The 23,761-nt window shown below is 38.4% G+C and overlaps 1 protein-coding gene across 1 annotated transcript in view; it reads left to right on the top strand.

Moving 5' to 3' along the window:
- The first annotated feature begins 2,416 nt into the window (after window positions 1–2,416).
- The window catches only part of LOC134542847 (nucleolar protein 58-like), a 171,683-nt gene continuing 150,338 nt past the window's right edge, over window positions 2,417–23,761 (top strand). Inside the window, exon 1 of the mRNA XM_063387415.1 lies at window positions 2,417–2,658. Coding sequence (XP_063243485.1) covers window positions 2,494–2,658 — 165 coding nt within the window. The 5' untranslated portion in view covers window positions 2,417–2,493. The remainder of the gene's footprint in view (window positions 2,659–23,761) is intronic.

The following is a 23,761-nucleotide window of genomic DNA, read 5'->3' as shown; positions in this document are numbered from 1 at the left end:
GAAGTGTATATATAGAGTTAAAGAGAATAAAGAGTTATAGATATACATATATATAGATATATAGAGAGATTTAGAGATATACACAGATATATATATAATGATATACATTGAGAGATAGAGAATGATATGTATATAGAGAGATAAAGAGGGATAAATAAATATATATGAAGAAAGATATATTTATATATAAAATTAAAGCGAGAGAGATTTGATATGTATATGTGTACCTACTTCAAAACAAATTACAAAAAAAAAAAAATGTTTCTGACATTGCGTTCACATAAAATGGAAAATTCAGCGTAGTTTGTATGCAGCTTTAGGAAGGGAGGAAAGCTACACTCGACAGTAACGCCTCGAAGCAGTGAGTTTATTAGATCAACGCTATATGAAACCCTGGAGAAGAAGTAATTACAAAATTCCCCAGTTATTTTAATGTACTTATACTCACGACACCAGGAATTTTATTACCCATACTTAGTTTCAACTTTATAAAAACCTCAAATTGTTATTAGTTTTTAATACGAGAAACATAATTTTTTATTAATTTTTATCACATGCTGCACGTTTTGAACATGGCGAGGCGAAAGTTGCAAGGAATATAATTCAGTGATGGGAATTTTGGTGAAGTATGCGTGAAAAAAATTGATGTGTAAGTCTACTATGTGTGAGTACAGAAGACTACGCATTTAATATGCATTAGTACTTCATGTCCTAGCTAAATAAAATGTAACAAAGCCCTATAAATAAATGACAGGGTTGCCACTCCACATGCCTGGCTTTGTCATCCTGATTTTATACATATTTTGACTAATTGTGTTTGTTGTACATCTACATATAAATATGGCATTTACTTGGATCGTTTATGAATAATACACATCATTTATATATTTGAGACCCGTTTATTTTAAATTAAAAGCGTGACAACACCGTAATCATGTCTGTCAAGTTTGCGATCATGTAGCACAATTACGTAGGCAAAACGCGAATATTGGATAACTGTGCAGTATTTACTCTGCGGCCTCGTGTGTTTCCCCGAGGCACTTGTCCAGAGGCCGCTAGTTCCGCGTCTCGCCGCACATCGACCGCGGCGGCGCTGCCGTCGGGTCTGCGCGCGCAGCTCCGTCCGCGCAGCCACACCACTCCCTCCACCAATCATTCGCACGACGTGCTCCAGCGGCGGGGTTGCCAGACGTACCATTACCACGGCACGCATTCCGTAATCGACTCCCGCGTACCATGACGTAGCAGTCACCGTACTGAAAGTAGTTAATTTCACTGTAGTGTAAATTAACAGATAAATAGGTACGTTTGTAAAATATTTTTATGTAATATTGGCAGTAAACTAACTGAACAAAATAGTTTTCCACACTTTTAGTTAAGTATATATTTTTGTTTTACTTTTTAATTATAACTGACACCATTAAATAATTAAACTTTTACTTCGACTATTTAAGAATAAATATATTAAGCAGCATTGCACGTAGCTAGGTGGCTCAGTGGTAAGGCGCTGTCCGAAGCTATTATTATTTTTTTGTCGATATTTCGTTTGAAGGCGGTACGTCAATTTTTGGCGAGGGTAAGCCGTCGCAAAGCCCGGAACAACAAGCCACACCGGAAGTGACTCATGTCGATGTTCATGATGTGACAGTCCAAACCCATTGTTGTTAGACAGCAATTCAAATTGTGTTTTTTTTATAACTTTTCCTGTATCTTTCAAATCGCCGTCGGCGAAACGTGAGGTAAGAGAAAACAAAAAAAGGTAGTGGTTCAAGTTTAACTTTTCGACGACATCGAGGTTGTGGGTCGTTACCACAACGCCGAAATACCATAACGCCGAATGTCAAAATTGACCACAACGCCGACAGCTAGAAAACTGCTGTGTACCACAACGCCGAAATAACAACTGAATGAATTTGTGTGTGTTTCTTAAATGTACCTTAACGCCGAAATACCACAATCAAACCTAACTTAACCTAGCGTAATATAACCTAACCTAACCTAACCTAGCCTATCCTAACCTAGCCTATCCTAACCTAACCTAGTCTAACCTAACCTAGTCTAACCTAACCTAGTCTAACCTAACCTAACCTTTGTGGCAGTCCTGCAATGACATTTTTCGGCGTTTGTGTATTTCGGCGTTGTGGTAATTCGGCGTTGTGGTAATTCGGCGTTGTGGTACACATCAGTTTTCTAGCTGTCGGCGTTGTAGTGCGTCCCCGAGGTCGTTGGAGATGAAGAGGTGTTGAGATGCTAACAGCAGGGGGGAGGATGGTTGTCCTGAGAACCCTCCAGCCCTAGGTAACGTCACGGAGGAAGGGTCGGCACCGTAGTCGCGGCAGTTTGTCGCGCGCGTGCCGATGTTTCGGGACGGCGCCGCGCCGGGCCGTGGGCGCTGGCGGCGCTCGCCGGGGCAGAGCGCGGCTGGTCGCGGGGGCGGGAGGGTCATGTCGCCGTGAAGTGGGAGGAAGGGGGGGTCCGCCCCGAGCAGCAGCCATGCCGCGCGGGCTGTCCTCGGCCACCTTCATGAAGCCCTTCGTGGTGCTGGCTCTGCCGGGCATGTACCTGTTCTACAAGTACAACCAGTACCGGCGGCGGCAGCAGGAGCAGGACCGGCGCAAGGTGACGGAGCGAGAGCTGGCGCACCTCAACCACAAGATCGTGAGTACCTACCCCTCGCATCCCTCGTCCTCCTGTCCGGCGGCCTGGTGACGTCACCGAGGGCCCCCGTCTTGTTTACAACCGCAGCGCCAGTTTCTGAGGATCCCACGTGGGGGGGGGGGGGGGGGGGGGGGGAAATATGACAAAAAAATTCGATAGACGGGGAAAAAAAAAAAATATATATATATATATATTTTTATTTGCGAGAACGCATGTCAATGGAATTTTTGTTTTGTTTACACTAACTATTGCAGAGCGCGTAAATACCAAATATGTACTTTCAGAAATGGAGTTGAAACTCGTTTATTACAGTGTTGCCGTAGCTATGACAGCCGTATATAAAATACTGCAACATGTTACCTTTGTAGGTATTTAGTTGCAGAATGTGCTGTTTTGTAAACTGATGATAAATAAGCTTGACTTTTTTTTTTTTTTTTTTAATTTTTCATTATGTTTTGGGGGGAAGTGGAAAAGGAAAGATGATCGGCCCAGAGCGCTAGCTGAGGCCCAGAGGGCAACTGTCGGTACCTAGTGGGCGCTGCGTGGCAAGTTTGCGTATATTTGCATACAATCTTACAAGCACATTCTTATAGCTCTATCTGCGAAGTTTCACTTCAAACGCTCGTGGTGGCTGCGCACCCATGTGATTTTTTTTAAAATGATTATCAAATTTAGAGATGGTCTGTATTCAAAACACTTTTTTGTCAGTGGCTTGATCGGCGTAAGAAACTCGCGCCACATTGAACTCAGCCAATGCGGACACACACACACTGCAATTTATATACCACGGATATTCGTAAAGTCAGCCCCGTCTGGTCGTCAAAAAATTTAATTCGCGGGAAAAAGTTTTTTCTAGTGGGAGTTTTAGTCTACTGCAGATCTACTTTACATTTTAACATAATCGCCATTCTGTATACAGTTCCAAGGACCTTTCGCAACGTTGTTGCAGTAGTTACTTCAACCCTTCTGCATAGGAGTTCGTCTGCTGGAAATTAAACCAGTTGACAATCGTAAATTTCGTAATTTTTGCCGCGGTTGTTGACCCACGTTTAATTAATTCAACCAAAATGACGACCATTTCGTTCCAACAAACGATAGCCATCATTTCTCGACTCGAGTCCGAAGATTACTTAAACTTTTTCCGCAGATGTTTACTTAGGTTACACGCAGCGTTACGAGAAGTGTTTGGAACTGAATAGCGATTATGTGAAAATGTGAAGTAGATATGTAGTCATCTAATATTGTCAATAAAACCTTTTTCTCACGAGTTTATTTTTATTTAGTTTTTACAGATAACGGAGCTTACTTTACGAATAGCCCTCGTAAAACGTTTGTGATTCGCCTTAAAATAACTATGATATGTAAAAATGTATTTCTTCCTATCATAAGAGTTAGAAGCCACGGTGGATTGTATACTGTGCTGAAGAAAACTTTTTTTTACGATCAATCATCACTAATTTACTGCATTAAAATATCTTAATTTCATAAATTTGAGCGAATAAACTCTAATTATACAGAACATAATGTTCACAAATTCACACTTGAGAGTGAACGCTACTTTTTTCTCATTCCAGCTAGACTGTGCACTTTGGGCATAACTTCTGACAGTCACTCCTGCCAACTGCAAGGACTGTGCCTTGAACTTGGCTTTTCCTGCAACTGTTCCATTTGACGACACGCCGAGACACATTTGAAATGGCTTTCGACTGAGAGAAAACGCTTGGAGTTAAACCTGAAGTTTTCCGCTTAGTTGCAACGTGGAACGTTTATTTTTGAGAGCGTTATTTTTTTTATATATATAAAAAAATTTTTTTCTCGCATAAATGAAATTCAAAAAATTAAAACACTTAACTAGCCTTCAGCGAGTTTACTAGTTACTCGCCTGTGAATAGACTCGTTTACAACAAACTTGCTCGACGTAAGAATGGAAACTCGCCTCTCGCTTTGCAACATCGAGTGATATACATTTTCCGCAACTTTATTGCCATTGCTATGTTTTTGGTTGGTTAAACCAAATCACGATAAACAATTTTTAGGTACGAAATCATTAAAAACTAGGGTGGGGGGGGGGAGTCTTTCAGAACTCGTCAATGATGTCAACATCTAACCTCTATAAAGAGTAAATTCATGCGTTCTCATGATGCAAATAAACTTATAATACGAAAATCAGACATAAAATTGAATGTATAATTATTTAAAGTAATGCCGAGCGTGATAAATATACGAAAAATATTCATTTTAGGAAAATAACGAGAAAAATTGTTTTCCCGATTGAAAACGTAACTATTCCTAATTCTTACAATATGGTACTATTGATTTCCTTCCTCGCATCTTCGACTCGAACAAGTGAAATACCCTCGGCCAGATGGGACCCAGAAGCCTGCTCCACATCTTCCAGATGATTGTTTAGCATTCACCTCGAACAGTGATCAGTTATTTTTTAAATTATTTTTTCTTACACATCCACACAAGCACACGAAGTTTTTTTCCCCAGGAAATCCAAAACTCACGAAAGCAAGCTTGCGCCGGAGTGCTACTGGTCTCTTTATGCTACCTGCGATATTTTAAATATGTTATTCATATAATGAAAATAATTGTTTAAAAAATTACAAAAAAAAAAACCTTGGCAGATTCTGATGTAACGCAATTTTCATAAAATATAAGAAAAAAAAATGCTCCGTCACAAATTTTATTGTGCAGATACCAAAGTTTAATTGTTAAAATTCTGGACTCATGTCTACAACAACAAAACTTAAAAAAATAAATTGCAGAGCTAAAAGTTTTAAAGTTTAAGGTGGACACTACTTGCTTCTTCGATACAATATTATAATTAATTATACAAAAATTTATTTTGAGACCTTGTCGTTATTCAAAAAGGTGTACATACTCTCTCTGCCACACTCTGGTCCACTTTCCAGTGAGTTCGGACTCCTAACCTCGGCTCTGCCCATGACAATGTTCGCAGGCTTTCACGGCCATTGTCTGAAGTAGCTTGGCTTCTGGGTTGTAGCCGCGTCCTTGGCGAATAACTCACCAATTGGTGAATTATTCGCCAAAGACGCGGCCACAACCCAGAAGCCAAGCTACTGCTGCCCATGTCTCCGGATGCTAACGCATTCTTGCGGCGGAAATAGAAATCTGAAAGAACAAACGACACACGACACTACTACACACGACCCAAGAAGCCGTAATACGTTCTGACGAAAGACGTTAAAATCTTTTTAATTTTTTTATTTTTAATTTTAACATTTCTGGTCACGGAATTGAAGATATTTTTTCTTATAACAGAAACTATAGAAACCAAGATGATTGCCAAATGACGCAAGAGGTGCGGCGAATGTAACTAATTACATATCCCTTTGAGATCTGACAGCGAGATGACTCACTCTTTGATGCCATTAGTTAGGACACGGGCCTATTCAGGTTTAGTTATACTCAAACTTGTTGAGAATTATTATACTTAAAAATTATAATTAGGGTAAGGTTGGGTTGAATTAATGATCACATTGTTGAAATTTTTCCAAATATAAAAATTTGTTTAGTGAGAGAACACACTAATGTATCAAATCAACATTAATTGGAACATTAAAATGAGTTGAATATATGTTGATGGGATGGTAAGTATTTGAACAGAAATGTATTTTTACTGTTGCCAAGTTCATAAGAAGTAGTAAAAATTTGCGAGAAAAAATAATGAAAATTTTACATGCAATCTACTTTACCACCGAGTGAACCTATATTACCCTAGGTGTTTGTAGCATTGAAAGTAAACGTTTTGTAATAGGTCTCCAAAATTTTCGAAATGGCACTTAGCTAGTTGTGCAAATATGTTGATTTCATGAAGATTACGTCACGAGCTGAGAGATTACGGAGATCTGCGACTGAAGCTCTTCTCGCGTGAAGACGAAGGTGTGACGCGGAAGCTACTGTCGTCCTCACGGGGAAGAGCTCGGAACCGAAAAAAAAAAATGACATATTGGTTTTAGCACGTTTACTTTGGCCACAATCAATTTCTGTGGTCAAAATTTCGAAATTTGAATTCGGTGAGCAAATTTCAAAGTTAAGTATTATTAAGGGGCTCGCCGACTGTAGTCTACGTCACGATACGGCTGAAGGATTAGGGCAAAAATTCTCAATTTCACCTAATTAAATACCGGTACCTATTTCACCTATCATCGCAAATGAAACGCACACAACACATCTCTCACCTAACACATCCAACGAAATGAAAAAGAAAAAAAACCAAAAAAACCTGCAAATAACAAACATTTAAAAGCCATAAGAATCCCACTTTTATTTCTAGGCTTTATAGCAATAATAGTTTACCGTCTATATATCTCTTGTAGATGTTAAAATTACGCAAAACGTTTTTTACCATTTCTACATTTAATTTATTCTACGTCGCGAAACAAGAACCGTCACTTTCCTATGTACTACCGCAATCACACAAACACACATTCTTTCTCTACACTGCACCGTTATATTAATTCAATATAAACAAACACAATCTGGCTCTTTTCTCATGACTAATTATTTCCACACATACAATAAATTTGTATACTTATTTATTCCCTTTATAAACATATTTAGGGTAAAGTTCAAAATATGATACCGGTCTTGGAAATAATTAGGGGAAATATATGACGTCATGGAGTTGTCCAATGTAAAAAAAAAAATTGAATTGCAGAATGAAGGAAAATTTAGTATGTAATATTAGCAACAGCGAAAGACAAAATAGCGCCGCCGAAAGAAAAAAAAATGTGATAGTGATACTGGGAGTGAATTAGAAAGTAGAATTTAATATTCGGTCTAGTCTATTTTGCGATACTGATATTTCATTCCTCATAATTCACCACTTTTTTTCGGCAACTTTTATTTTTCAGTATCATGAAATTTTCTAATAAACAGGGCACGATGTTATATATTTCACTATACCGCCGTAAGTTGTAATTCATACAGACATCATTTGTTTGATAAAAGAAATATTAGTATCGCAAAATAGACTAGTTTGTGAAAAAAAGGGGCCGGGGGGGGGGGGGGGTGGGAGGGAATCATTGTCTAGTATACAATACAGAAATTTTTTCTTTTCAAAAAAAAAATGAAATCCGTGAAAAATAGCGTGTTTGTGGTTAGTTCCTCGCTCGAAATCCCCATATTCCCGTTAAGAATGTAGGGGTGGTAATGACGTAAGCGACGCCATATTGGTGACGTTATCAGCATTGTTATTGAATCTGGTTCTAGACTACTTTCCCGATATTAAATTGTTACGGGAACTGTTGTTTGCCAATAAGATGTTTTTGACGTGACAACGTCTAATAAATCGATGAACGCCGGCTCCACGCACGAAAAAGTGTCCCGTTACGCTCATTGTTCCGTTACGCTGTGTTCCGTTACGCTGTCGGCGAGTGCAGTAATAATAGGTTATGTTACAATTGACTAAAATATTATGGTGATTCATATAATTGATGATAGATATTTGATTACAGTTTATTTATATGAAAACTTGTTCATAATTATTTTTAAACTTTATAGCTAAAAGCCAGTTTTTAAAATTAATTACAAGTCATCTGCACGTGAACTGTTTCGTCGACTGTTTATAAAGTGAAGTGAAAAGTTAATGTGGTTTTCATTGCTTAATACAACAACAATTTCGGCAATAAAGGTTAATTATTCTTGCATTTTTAAAAATCTGATTACTAGTATAATTTCAAGTATTAATTCTTTTATTATTTAAAATAAAAATGATTCAATTTAATTCATAAAAGTATGCAATAATTTCATCAATGTTTTGTTATGACGTTGTCACGTTAAACTGTCGTCCGTAAACCGACTTTACAGACAACAAATTTTTTTTTTCTTTCCGTTTCCCATCTTCCCTCCTAGACGTGACCTGCGCTCCCAGGCCAGGCCGTGTTGCACGAGCGAGGTCACGTGGTAGCGTGTCCGGGTCTCGTTCTGGGGTCGCGGCTTCGATCCCCGCCGTCTGCCAACCCCCGAGGAGCTACCACCCCATCCCCATCCCAATACCAACTACATTTACTTAAAAAAAAATTGATTGTCTGTAAAGTTGGTTTACGGACGATAGTTTAACGTGACAACGTCATAACAAAACATTGATGAAATGATTGCATACTTTTATGAATTAAATTGAATAATTTTTATTGAATTATCACTATTTTGTATGGATACAAAGAAGGAGTGAAATGAAATATACAATTTAATTGATAAATTTACTTTTATTTTGCACTCATTAATTCAAATATGTTTATTACTTTAACGAACAGATTATTTTAACTATAACTTTTATACATGTTTGCTTTTTAACTTCTTCCAATCGGTATTATTCTGTTAAGGATAGGACGATGATAGGAAAAGTAGGAAATGAATGGGAGTGTTTCAAGTTTAATGTGCCTCGAAAAAGTCAAATCGATGGTTGTTCCAATCGAATGGAAGAGATATAGATGCGGCGCAAGCGTACAATGAGCGTAACGGGACAATGTGCTTTACGGGACACTTTTTCGTGCGTGCAGCCGGCGTTCGTCGATTTATTAGACGTTGTCACGTCAATAAATAATATATAGGTAACGTATTGATTTCACTTTTTTTCAGATCCACACCTAGAGTTCGATTCTTTAAGGGGGTTTAGACCCCGCCATGTTGGATTTTCCCATATTTTTTGCAATAATTCTTATTATTAACATTCATTACAATTTTTGGCATGTCAAGGAGTCGCACCTGTGTTTTCGTACCATGTGCGTCTCTGCCTGAGGACGGGAGCAGATGGCAGTTCCCGAAACGTCGCTTGTTTCTGTTTTAGAAAACGGTTGTGTTTGTTTCGTCATTTCGTTTTGTTGTGTTTTTGTCTCGTTTTGACTGTTGTGCTGAATTTTTTTTTTTTGGTTCAATATTTTTGTGCTGTCATCATTTGTGGAGGTTTTTTCGTTCTCTTCTGTTTTTTGGGAAAACTGTTGTGTTTGTTTCGTATTTTCGTTTTGCTGTGTTTTTGTCTCGTTTCAACTGTTGTGCTGAATTTTTTGGGTTCGGTATTTTTGTGCTGTCATCATTTGTGGGTTTTTATTTCGTTCTGTTAGTCTATTTTTCTTTGTTTTTCTTTGTTTGTTGACCATATTTCTGTTGTGGTGTATTGTGTGGTGTTTATATCCTGACAACAGCAATTTTTTGCTTAATTTGTGTTTTTGTCATTTGTGTTTTTTTGTAGTTTTCTTCTACAGACATACATGTGCTTAGCAATGGCGTATGTCCAAAAGCTTACATCAAGTCATGCACCCCCATTGCACAAATCTTTCAAAGATAATATTAATCATATATCCCAGATCTTCTGTACCATGTTGCAACCACGTGTTTGCTTACAGGCTGCAGTCTGTAAGCGCCGTGTGGAAATAACTTATTATTCGACGCGGGAGACTACAACTATCGTGAATATCGCACCAGATCACGTGTGTTGACTTCAACGAGTAGCCAAAGCCTAGTTCTATACCACGTCAAACCAAGAAAAAATTAGCATGGGAGCTTTATTGCAAGAAGTATCAAAATATTTCATATTTGCAGCAATAGAATCTAGATCTCAAGAGTCAGAGTGAACAATTACATAGAAATGTCATTTCGAAAAAAAAAGTCAACCAACAGTATTTTAAACTTTTTATAACGAAAAACCACATTTATATGTCCAGTATACCAACAATCTCTTTTTTGGGACAATTATTTTCCCTGAAGTGCCAAACAAAACATTCCCAGATTATCGTAGCTAGTGGCTGACACGGACATTTCTTTTATATCTTCTGTAGCGATAAGTAACGTAATCATTACCAACTGCACGGGTTCTAGTGTTTGAATTCCTGACTTTTCCTTCCTCAGATATCTTTCTCCGAATATCTTCCGCCAAATATCAAAGACTTTCAGGTTTAAAAATTTTGTGGTATTTTAAAATTTCAATATTCGAGGATTTGATTAGCCCACGCCTATAAACGTAATGAGCATCGGGTAGTAAACCAGGTGGTTGGGGGGGTGGGTGGTGGTTAGTTATAATATTGTGCATGATCACGCGTCGCTAAACTCAAACTTTAAATACGTGTGCAGTGATATGACTAAGCTGGTCACGTAACAGTTTGACGGAGTTTGAGCACCATTGTTCGCAGACTTCGCTATAGCGCAAAGGCCTCGCGCCCCTCAGCGAATTAATGAAAATGCAAAGTAGAAAGCATTATTCCCCACACGTCAGCTGAATATTTATGAACGGGGAGTAAAATGGCAGTTTGACGAAATTTAAACCCACATAAAAAAAAAAAAGCGAAGCCAGCGTTTTAACAACTTTTTTTTTATTTTTATCGCTGACCCAGCTTAACCCGAGTCATGATTGCATTATTTTGTTACGCACGAAACAACGTTCCATTTGTGGGTTGTTGGGGGTTGGAAGGGGTGGAAGGTAATCGCTTCAGTTTATGACGCAACACGTCGCAGTGGCAAATTAAATACCTCTGGTCTGCAAGGGGAAGAGCTATCATTCGTGAGATGTGGCTGAAAAAACAACAACATGTAATTGGTCCTCGTTAGTCTTCAAAGTAAACACAAAATGAAGTTTAAGAGAATCTGTCCCAGGAAGCCTTTTAAGGAAATTGCCCCAGGTACAAAGGAGCATTTGCAGGTACGGGGTTGCGCTGATTTCGTGGAAAATTCCAAAGGTTCGTGGAAACAACGAAATCACGATGCCCGTTGTGCGGGCGCGCGCAGATTTTCCGCGTGCGTGATAGTACGTGATTTACTATCTGACTAGTTGCGCCCACCGCTTAGTTCGCGTGGAATAGTTGTGGAGCTACGAGCGCAGAAACAAATTGTATTGTCCTGTTAGAAACAGTTTGTCTTATGGGGAGAAAAATGTCACAAATATTACTTTACGTCTTATCAGAATTAATTTCATTTTTTTTTTGCGTGAAGCTGTAACAATTTAACAGAATATAGAAAAAAATATATTTTCATCAATTTATTTTTTGGCCTATGTATCACCGCCATTTTGAAAATACATTCAGTGTACAGGAACGACTACGTTACAGTTGTATTTTATGAATATGTACAGGTCAAATTTGAATTCAAAAGGCAAACTTTGGCTGCAAACCTAATACGACTCAGGGTCTTAAAGGTCTTCCCATGACTGGTATATACTTTTGAAGTCTCCGCTGAAACGGTCGGTTATTGAAAATAATTAAGTATTCATGATGCATCGCCAAGCGCCCGCAACTGATCGTACGAATTTTCCAAATGTTTATTTCTTCACCATCGCTGTCATCTTCTGACAAAGAATAAATAGTGTTGTAAAGTTTATCTGGAACAAAGACGGTATATTTGTCTGAACCATCATCAACAAGATCATTATGCAGACTCTTCAGCTAAAATCTGAGCAATTTCACAGTCTTTAAATGGTAGCACCTGTAATTACGTTGAAATGTTGCTCGCGATTTGACTAAGCTTGGACTAAGCTTTAGTTTAGTTGTTTATTAACTGTTAGTTATTGTAATAACGAATTTGATTATTTCATTCATTTACACATTATTAAGTTAATAGTGTTCATCCTCAGTAAATGCTCTTAACAAATATCAATACGACGGTAGCCATTTGAGACTATAGTTATATTTGTGTTATATTATGTGTTTGTAGGTAATCATCTTGTTTTTTGGAATTGTCCAGGATAAGTAATTCTTCGTCATATTAAAGGATCATTGGCACACATAACTTTTACCTTTTATCAGATAACATGACTCTGTGTAAAATTTAATTCATTTTGTCCATCAGAATTGTAATTGTCTTTAAATTTTGGTTTAGTAAGTAAACCTGGCCCCCACTCTAACTGATGTTTAGAGTTCTTTCTTCGAATGAATCAATATTGAGATAACTAAACTCATAGGGTCGGTTTTCCTAGAGAGAAGCCATTAAATAAATACCACAACGTCAAGGGTTTCCGTGGACGACGTCGATCTAAGTCGTCGGTGTCCGGCGCGGGGAGGGTGAAGGAGGGAAGAGGGGGGGGGGAGACAAGAGGTCTGCTGCTGCATAATTCGTGTCGCCGGACGACGGGGCAGGTCAATGAGAGTCACGTGACCTCCTGGGGCACGTGGCCACACCCCTCCTCCCCTACAAGAGCCACTGCTCTTCGCTGGAGCCTCCAGCCAGCTCCGAGTCCCTGGATAGATGCTGGTGTCAGGGTTCTGCCGGGGGAGCTGAATTGTTGCCCGTTGGATGGGCAGCCCTTCAGGATTTTTCTGGCAATGGTTTGTTTGTACAGCGACTGGAAGGGCAGCCCATCCAATTTCTGAAAACATGTTTCTTTAAGTGTTTAAATAATCCTGAAAACGTGCCCCTTGGAAAGGCAGCCCATCAGGATTTTTCTTACAGTAGTGTTTTTGAAAGGTTGTCTGAATTGTTGCCCCTTGGATGGGCAGCCCATCAGGATTTTTCTGACAGTGGTGTTTTTGAAAGGTTGTCTGAATTGTTGTCCATTGGATGGGCAGCCCATCAGGATTTTTCTGACAGTGGTGTTTTTGAAAGGTTGTCTGAATTGTTGCCCCTTGGATGGGCAGCCCTTCAGGATTTTTCTGACAGTGGTTAGGTAAGGTTAGGTTAGGTTAGTTTAGGTTAGGTTAGTTTAGGTTAGGTTAGTTTAGGTTAGGTTAGGTTAGATTAGGTTTGGTTAGGTCACTTTACAAACTAACCACTGTTAGACAAATCCTGAAGGGCTGCCCATCCAAGGGGGCAACAATTCAGACAAGCTTTCAAAAACACCACTGTCAGAAAAATCCTGATGGGCTGCCTTTCCAAGGGGCAACAATTCAGACAACCTTTCAAAAACACCACTCTGAGAAAAATCCTGATGGGCTACCCTTCCAAGGGGCAATAATTCAGACAACCTTTCAAAAACACTACTTTTAGAAAAATCCTGATGGGCTGCCTATCCAAGGGGCAAGTTTTCAGGATTATTTAAACTCTTAAAGGAGCGTGTTTTCAGAAATTGGATGGGCTGCCCTTCCAGTCTCTGTACAAATAAACTACTGTCAGAAAAATCCTGAAGGGCTGCCCTTCCAATGGGCAACAATTCAGTCGCCCCGTTCTGCCAACGGTGAGCTGGATAATTACGCTAAGTGCCGACAGCTCCATCCGTTCTGGAGCGAGATCCGATGTGCCAGATCGCGATTATTCAACGTAATTAAATCAACACACACACATGTTATACGCGTAGAGTATCGGTTCAAGGTCACTATTAAAGAGTGTCTCATTAGATGGGCGCATGCGCGGGTACTGCTTTGTTGTTTTCTCGCTTGCTGCTCCATTTACGCCAAAATGGCGAGTCCTGATCGTAATTTGTAGAGGGTGAACCAGTAAATTTTATTTGGCAACAGGATGGAGCCCCTCCCCATTGTACGAGAGTGGTTGAACGTCGAGGTCCCTGACAGTTGGATTGGTCGTAATGGTCGAGACGACAGAGCTCTTTTTTGCTGGCCTCCGCGTTCACCTGACATAACGCCATGCGATTTGGTCCTTTGGGGCTTGATAAAAGATCGTGTCTACGTTCCGCCGCTACCTAATGATTTCCCAGAGTTGAGACACAGAATTGAAGAGGCTATTACTTCCGTTACTAAGGACGTGTTAACCAAAGTGTGGGGAGAATTGGGCATAGGTTGGATGTGTGCCGTATAGCTAAATTTTGAACATTTGTAAGAAAAAAACTAGGTTATCTTACCTTCAATTTTATGTTTGATTTGTTGTAAATAGTCTAAATCCAACTATTATAAAATATCTACCATTGAAACTGGGACATTGTTGTATGGACACTCCGTATGTTAAACATAATGGTATTTCAAGTGCGGCGAGTGTGGCCCGATAGTTTCAAGTTACATTTTGTAACATTGCATACATGTATGACCTTGAGAATGGAATCCAAATGTGACGGAGGTGTGTCCAGACAGAACTAGAAGTCGACCACTTCCGCACTCGCTCGCGGCGACGCGAAGGCAGTTTTGTTATTTTATTCCTCTCGGAGGTGGGGATCCGAGCGGCATGCAGGCAGCACGGCATGCTAATGCTGTTGGGGCAGGACTCGGGCTCGCAAGGCCGCGTCGGACAGTCGATACCTGCGCCCTATCGATCGCTCGACTCGCGAAGATATCACGCCACGTTCCGTGAGTGCTTATCGCGCCGACACAATCAGCGGGCCAGCGCAACGCCGCTAGCGGTGCGGCGCTCTCTGGCGTCGGAGGGCCGGCACGCCTGCCAGGGCGTCCACATTCCGGCGAGTTAGTGGAGTCAGGGAGTAGCCGGGTTAGTTCAGGGAGTCAGGGAGAAGTCAGGAATGTTCAGGGAGTCAGGGAAGAGTCAGGAATGTTCAGGGAGTCAGGGAAAAGTTAGGAATGTTCAGGGAAAAGGTACGCATGTTCATGATAAATTCAGGGAAGTTCAGGAATGTTCAGGAAAAAAGTCAGGAATGTTCAGGGAGTCAGGGATAAAGTTAGGAATGTTCAGAGAAAAGGTACGCATGTTCATGATAAAGTCAGGGAAGTTCAGGAAAATACAGGGAAAAGTCAGGAATTTTCAGGGAGTCAGGGAGAAAGTTAGGAATGTTCAGGGAAAAGGTACTCATGTTCATGATAAATTCAGGGAAGTTCAGGAAAAGACAGGAAAAAGTCAGGAGTGTTCAGGGAAAAGGTACGCATGTTCATGATAAATTCAGGGAAGTTCAGGAATGTTCAGGGAGTTAGGGAAAAGTTAGGAATGTTCAGGGAAAAGGTACGCATGTTCATGATAAAGTCAGGGAAGTTCAGGAAAAGACAGGGAAAAGTCAGGAATGTTCAGGAAAAAAGTCAGGAATGTTTAGGGAAAAGTCAAGGAAGTTCGGGGTAAGACAGGTAAAAGTCAAGAATGTTCAGGGAAAAAGTCAGGGAATTTAAGAAATAGTCAGGGAAGTCCAGAGAAGGAGCAAGGGAAGTTGGAATTGGTCACTGAAATCCCAGATAAGCAAGGGCCATCACGTTTTTTTTATCACGAAAAGATTTCCAGAGCAGCTGCGTGTTAAAGTTTTGCATCATTGTTTGTGTTTTCGTGGTTGGCTGGGTTTATTTCAGGTACTGTACATGCCGACTGTCAGCGCACCAATCACAGCCGTCCAGCGCGGAAGCAAATGCGTCCATGATGCGGCCTAATAGGGCAGTGGCTTGTCTTGCAGACGGCCGCCAATTACGAGGGAACAATCGCTAGCGCAGGCATGCCTTGTTTGGGAACTACACAGTGACCGCAACTCGAGGACAATTGAATTATTTATCTCTGCAAACAAAGACTGTTAGCACACGGTAATTTACCTGACCGAGCTTCATTCAAACGTCATACATGTTTGAAACAGAAGAAAGTTGACGAATTATTTGTTAATAAATTATGTGAAACTAGGTTTAACGCTGGTTATTTCAGCAAGTAATAATAATATTAACTAGATGCCTTTAGTATCCAAATTTAAATATCAATAATAAAATAACTTTTTGAATAATTCAAATTGGCGTTTTCAACAAATCAAAACTTTCGTAGGTTCTTAGTGTCTACTTTATCTAGTTTAACTTATAAATATATTGTTATTTTTACCCAATAAGGAGACTATGATTTTTTTAATAAGCATAGACATTCATTCATTTATTTTGTGTAAAATCTCCTATACTAAAAAATTGAAGTTTGTTTCTTTGATTCTTACTGAGTTTTTTAGTGATCATAAACTATTGTCTGGTTTGAAAAATGCCATCAATACTTCATTAAAATGAATAAAATGGAAACATTTATAACATTTCCTGTCTACGATACGTAAAGGTTGAAAGTAAACATCCTAAAAAAACATACAGAATATCTTAAATGTAATGCTATAGATTGATGCATAAACATTCCACTTTAAATTTAAAATGAAGTTCAGGTTATGAATATTCTGCTTGTATAATATAATTGAGATTTTTTTTTACAAAGTGTAGTCCTACATCCAGACAAAATTGACATTTCGTGTGGACATTTGCATGTTTTTGTTATTTCAAACTGCCTATTTCTTGCAGGCTATGCCTCTACTTCAGATATGAGTGTGCCGGTATTGCAAAACGTTTAAAAATTGCGCTATTCAATGTAACGCAGATAAATGTACATTTGTATCGTTCAAAGAAATTTCTTTTAATGTTTCTTGAAAAAACAGTTATTAAGTTTTGAAATCTCCACTACACAGTTAATCATGAATATTTTAGAAGAAAAAGGGAGGACATAACTGCCATTCCAACATCAGAATCTTCTTAAAAGCTTTTTTTAACAGATACCACTAGCGAATTTCTAATGTCACGTTTCCATTCGAATCTGGGCTATGCCAAAACTTGGTTCCGGCTTTGCAATTAATGGGTTAATGCAATTTTTACGTAATTATTTTTTGAGTGCAATTATTACGACTGTTTCTTTGCACAAAAATTACACATAATTTCGTTGTTAATTTTTGCGGCTTATATAGTCTGCACGTTATATGATATTTGTAACAATCCAGGCATATGTTAATGACTGAAACTGTTGTCCGACTTATGGCACCACGATTTCTCACTTATTAAATTTCTTTTTTCCTCACAAGTTTTGGTAACGCAAACGATAGTTCAGTTTTCATAATGTTTCTTCACAAATATCTGTTAATAGAAAAATATCAAAATAAATATATATGGCTGCTGAAGCTGCAATAAGTATTATGTATAGAACTAAAATGAGTTAATTCACCGTCTTTATCTTTCAGATTTGGTTGAAAAATATGAGTAATTCGTGAATTTAATTTTAATTTTAATTTAACTTTTAATTTAACTTTAATTTTGCATGCAAATAATTAATATAAATACAATAATTATAGAACTGGAGTGATAGTATAAGTACGGTTTGTAAATTAAAAATTACATCAAACTAAATATAAAATTTAAATAAGTACTAAGTATTCGATATTACTATAAACACGCGTGTAAAATTATAAATTTTAATAAATAATGCAAAACAATAAATATCCCGTGTTTAATTTTAGTTTTTAAATAAACAACATTTAATAATTTTTAATGCAAATAAATTATACCTACGCGAACATACCCTCACTTGTACGTAAATAAACTTAAAAAGTTTAAACATGATTTTTTTTAAATTATACGGACCAGTATTTAATATCAATCACCAAAAATATATGTTATGTTCTAAAAGCACATATGTGTCATTTTTGTTTGAATGTAGCTTTTTTTTTTTAAAAAAAATATCCTGTCAATTTTTTTTATCGTATGCCGCGCGCGGGCGGTAACAATTTATTCTCGTCATTTGTTTTTCTCCGTGACACGCCTTGAGGAGGGGAAGCGTTCATTTCACAGACGAGAGAGCCACACCCGAAGTTCCCCGAAGTTCATGCTCGCTTTTTTTTTCCGTTCTATCTCATTGTATAAACCGGCGTGGCATTAAATTATGCGGTCGATTAGGATAGGTTAGCTACATTATAAATACTTTAAAAAATTGTGGATGGTTGGTTATATTAGGTAAGTATAGCTACATTAAAAATACTGTAAAAAAATTTATGGTTGCTTAGCAAATAACTTTTTAATATGTAGCTATCCAGGGCTAGGAAACCGTTTACATGATTTCACAGTGTCTTTAATGTAGCTATCCTAACCAAATCAACCGTCCACAATGTTTTAAAGTATTTATAATGTAGCTAACCTAACATAATATACCATTAGTTATCATGAGTTACAATGAGAAAAAAAAAAAAAAAAAAAAAAAACGAAGATGCACGATCGAGCGTTTGACTCTCTCGTCTGTTGAAAGAAGGCTTGCCAACGTGAGTATTCGGGTATGTCCAGAAGGACGAGTGAATCGTAGGCTTCGCGTTGGGGAAACCTAAGATGTACATCGAGCTCTGTCCCTGCCCGAATATTCACATTCGGCCAACCTCGGGATTTGTTTTATTTTTTCGCAGGAAAAAAGAATTCAAATATTAAAAGTGGTCGGTTAGGTTACGGTTAGTGAGGTTAGTATAGCTACATTAGAATAAACAGATATATATATATATATATATATATATATATATATATAAACCCGAGGTTGGCCAAAGGTGAATATTCGGGCGTGTTCGGGCAGGGACAGAACTTGATTGATGTACATCTTAGGCTTCTCTGCAAGTGGACGCGTGTCGCGTGACCACCGCCAGGGCGGCGCAGCTGTCGCGCAAGAGCAGCAGCTGTCGCACGTGTCGACCCAGCCGCACACCTGCTCAGACCTGCATGCACGCTGATTGGCTGGTTCGGGCCTCCGGCAGCTAGCGACCCACACTCCCGGAGCAGAGAGCAGCACAGGACAGGCAGCCCCACTGAACCTTTTTGACGTGATAACGTCTTATAAATAGGGACCGGAAAAATTCGCGGACAGCCTCCATTATCCTCTGCACTTCTCAAGTAAACACGCGTGTTCATTGGTTACTAAATTGTGAGTCGTCTCCACTGGGTTAGCTTGTGATTCGACGCTTCTTTGATTGGTCGATAGTCTCTCATTGGCCCAGAGAGCTCCAGTTAAACAGCTAGCCAATAGCAGAACCAGCAGAATTATACACATGTTTCGATTTCAGCCTATCATGAAATGAATCCGCGAATTTTTCCGGTCTCTACTTATAAATCTATGAACGCAGGCTGCACGCACGAAAAAGCATGACTCATTGTCACGTTCCGCCTGAGCCGGAGCGTGCAAGAACCGGCCAAACACCGCGCGAGAAAATCTTCTATAATAACAAACAGGTTAAGGCGGGCTTTTTAAAAGCAGCAATTTAAAAAAAAAAATTATTTATTTGCTCAATTTCGTCATTTAAAATTAACAATTTATTGACATTGATTTCATTCTGGTTAATTTCTATAACTAATTGTTCGTGATTATATTTAAACAAAATATTTAAATGAAATTGGCAAAAAACTCTAAATAATATTTGAAAATTAAAAAAGTATGCAATTTTTCTTCAATGTTTTCTTATGACGTAATCACGTAAAATTATCTTCGGTAAACCGACTTTACAGACAACCTCCTTTTTTTTCCACTGGGATTCGAACCCACGAACCCCAAATCAAACTCACACATATTCTCCCACCGTGCTCCTGACATCGCCCTCAGAACAGTCACGGGTTCGAGTCCTGACTGCGAACCCCCGCCAAAACCACCCAACTCAACAACACACCTCAGGGTCACCAGACATCCGTTATCTACATCGCCATTAAAACCTAATATCTATCTTCACAACTAGAGGTAGTGGGTGGTCTGGAACTCCACCCGGGGGCCTGTGGTTCGATGCCCGGATCTTGCACTCGGACCTCGAGGCCCGCAATGGCTGTGATGACAGTACAGTTGCAGCTTACCCTGCGGCGGTGTTGCCTGATTAAGGGGGTGCCTCTCATTTCAAGTCAAGATTTTATATCTACAGTAATTACTGATAAACGTGTAGACTTTTTCAATCGTTTAACTTTCTCGAAATGAATATATATATATATATATATATATATATATATATACAGCTCATACTTTTTGCATGATTAGCTGCCAAAGTTACATTTTTAACATTTTTTGGTTGTACAAATAAGGAGAATTTTATTTATTGCAGAACTGAAACTTTTTTTTTTTTGGTTTAACTGAAATGCCACTGGCTAATTCAAGAAATGGTTTGAATTTATTTCAGAAAATATTAATTTTACCTGGCATTTCAAAATTTTCAAAATTTTTACGATTTTGACAGCCAAGAAACATGCAAATGAGTTTTGGTGATAGAAATGGCGCGGCGATCCGTCACCGTTTTTATAAAAAAAAATTCAAGATTAATTTTCCGTGAAAGGATCGACTTGCTTTAACTTTAACGAACAGTATTTGAAATTAAACAGCTCTTAAATGTGAAAAAGCAGCCTAATCGAAGACTACTTTTCAATACCGACGACAACTTCCAAATGAACAATCGTTTTCAGGAGGTCATGGCTATAAAAGATGTAATTGTAAAACAAAATGTGCTGCAAAAGAAGTGTAAATACAAGGTTGCAGGAAAATTTTGCAGTTTGAAGTGTCACGGCAGTTTGACTTGCGTAAATAAATATAAATTTATTTGTAATTAATAACGAACGATTTAAGTACTATTATGTGAACTATTATCATAAATATAATTTTGATATCATTTCATCATGAATTTTCGTATTAAAAATACTTTAAATAGGTACCTATGTGTAGTTAAGGTATCAATGCTTTGTCGGTAGTTATATTAATTACATTACACTAACGTTATCAATTATTTCGTTTTTTCTAATACTACCCAGTTAGCGTTCGGTATATCTAGGTGTTCACGGGTGAACGCAGAATTCAAATTTATTGTAGTGATTATTCGGACTTTACCCAACAAACTTGGATAATGCTAAGTAACCCCGTGTAAACCCAGGTTTCCTTGATCTTCTTCTAGTAGTACCCGTAATATATCCGTGAGTTCGCAGAAATATTTCATTCTTCTTCGGTTCTGAATATAATTATTATGCATATAATGAAAATAAAATTAAATGAGTGTACTAATTTTTTTAATTTATTTATTTATCTCTTACTACTCAAAATTCGCCAGATTTTTCGTCCCGTTAATTACGCAGTAATTATAAAAATATATTTTAAGTACTGTAATTGCCACGAATGGAATTAAATATTCTATGCACATATATAAAAGAAGCGGTAATTATAAGTACGTTGGCATTAAAAAAAAATGTTCTCTTTGCGGAGAGATGTAATTTATCCGCGCGAAAATTACGTTTTTGCCACACGTACAGAGTGTTCATGCCGGCGGCGTCAGACACCAGGCTGCCATAATTAAAGAGAAACCACTCGCTCTGTCTCTCTCTCAGTATCTCGTCAATCTGTTGAATGGGACACCGAAGGCACAGAATAGCCAAGTGTTCAGAAGACATAGCGAAAACTTCAACAAAACATTGTTTTTACGGGATTTTTATATATATATATTTTCACTCCAGGTTAGATTGAACTTTAGAGCTGTGAATTGCGAAAAATTTCCTTTTTTTTCCATTACAAACATAGATATACATAATTTAAAATAGTTTGATGTGTGCTACACAATTAATTTTTTTCCGAAGTTTGGTTGGTACTGTTTAAACAACAATAATTGTTTGATCCTATAAATTACTCTCAAATGTTAGGTCAGCCATTAAGTTGTAAAAAAACAAACCATATCTGTATATGTTTGAATTGTTTCCGTTTGTGTAAAGAAAATGTTGATGAAATGTATTTGTGTGTTTCTCTAAAAAATTATAACCATATGATAAATTTTTTGATTTCGCAAAAAAAATTTTCCTTGTAAGTTGGTAATTAAGCTGCTGCTCTATTGGTTGAAATCTCTACAGTTGGGACCGCTCTTTGCCTATAGTTTCCCGTCGGTTCATAGTCAAGCGGGCTGTGTCATGACTAGAGACCGGAAAAATTCGCGGGTTCAATGACCTCCAGGATATACTACAATATCCTCTACACACTCGGGCAAATGCCAACTGTTCATTGGCTGCTGACTTGTGAATCGTCTCGACTGGGTGGCCTGTGATTCGACACGTCTACGAGTGAGGGTCTCAAATTGGCCCTCAGTCCTCCAGATCAACAGTGAACCAATGACAGAAGCAGCACTAAGGTATAATTATTTGAATTTTAGCATAACACCAAATGAACCCGCGAATTTTTCAGGTCTCTAGTCATGTCCAACGACGGTCCAGCCGCGCAGAGAGAAGAAATGCGTGGAATGATTCCCATTGGGCAAGCTCGCCAGAATTCAACGCGAGATCGCAATCAGTCTTGTACCAAGATGGAGCCAGTCAGGAACTTGAATATGTACTCGTGGGTAGACCCAGTAAAGTGTGTTTTCCTGCCACGGACGCCCGCCACACACTCAATGAACGGTGCCCACACCGTCGACTGTAAATCTTAATACAGATATAAATCCAGTGTCCTGATGTTTGTTTCCAGTGAACTCTTCACCAAGTCAACCGATTTCGATGAAAATTGGCGTTTATGTGTAACTTTTTCCAACTTGAGAGATAGGATAGTTTTTATTTCGATTAATGGTCTTAATAATTTATAACTAATACTAAACTGATTATCAATGTTGATTGGTGTTTAAGCCCGGGAAACAGTGGGTACTTCGTCTCCATGACAACGTTGCGTGTATTGTTGTATTAAGTTTTTTGTCAAAATTAATTAATTTTAATTTTATTTCATTTATTATAACTGTAAATAAGAGATTTGGTCTCATTTTCCCCCCATTAATACAACCGTGCGAAGCCGGGTCGGGCAGCTAGTAATGTATATATTTCACATAGTCCCATCTTGTTATTACTATAGTACATAATGCATGTAATACCGAATAAACTTCTATCTACTGCTTTCTACAACTAGTGACCTGGCAAAGAAAAAAAAAAACATTGAGCCCTGGGCTCCAAACAGTGCAGAAGGTTTTTTTGAGGTGATAACGTCTTATAAATCGATGAACGCCGGCTGCACGCACGAAAAAGCATGACTAGAGACCGGAAAAATTCGTGGATTCATTTCGTGATAGGCTGAAATTCAAACATGTGTATAATTCTGCTGGTTCTGCTATTGGCTCACGGTTTAACTGGAGCTCTCTGGGCCAATGAGAGACTATCGACCAAAGAAGCGTCGAATCACAAGCTACCCAGTGGAGACGACTCACAATTTAGTAACCAATGAACATGCGTGTTTACTTGAGAAGTGCAGAAGATAATGGAGGCTATCCTAGAGGTCATTGATTCCGCGAATTTTTCCGGCCCCTAAGCATGACTGATTGTCGCGTTCCGCCTGAGCCGATCGTGCAAGAACCGGCCAACCACCGTGCGAGAAAATCTTCTATAATATCAAACAGGTTAAGGCGGGCTTTTTAACTAATTTTTCGTGATTATGTTTAAACAAATTATTTAAATTAAATTTGCAAAAACTGTAAACAATATTTGAAAATTGAAAAGTATGCAATTTTTCATCAATGTTTTCTTATGACTTTATCGACTTT

This window comes from Bacillus rossius, assembly GCF_032445375.1.
Source record: "Bacillus rossius redtenbacheri isolate Brsri chromosome 9 unlocalized genomic scaffold, Brsri_v3 Brsri_v3_scf9_2, whole genome shotgun sequence".
NCBI classification, from domain to species: domain Eukaryota; kingdom Metazoa; phylum Arthropoda; class Insecta; order Phasmatodea; family Bacillidae; genus Bacillus; species Bacillus rossius.
This window is presented reverse-complemented; position numbering and strand designations above follow the sequence as displayed.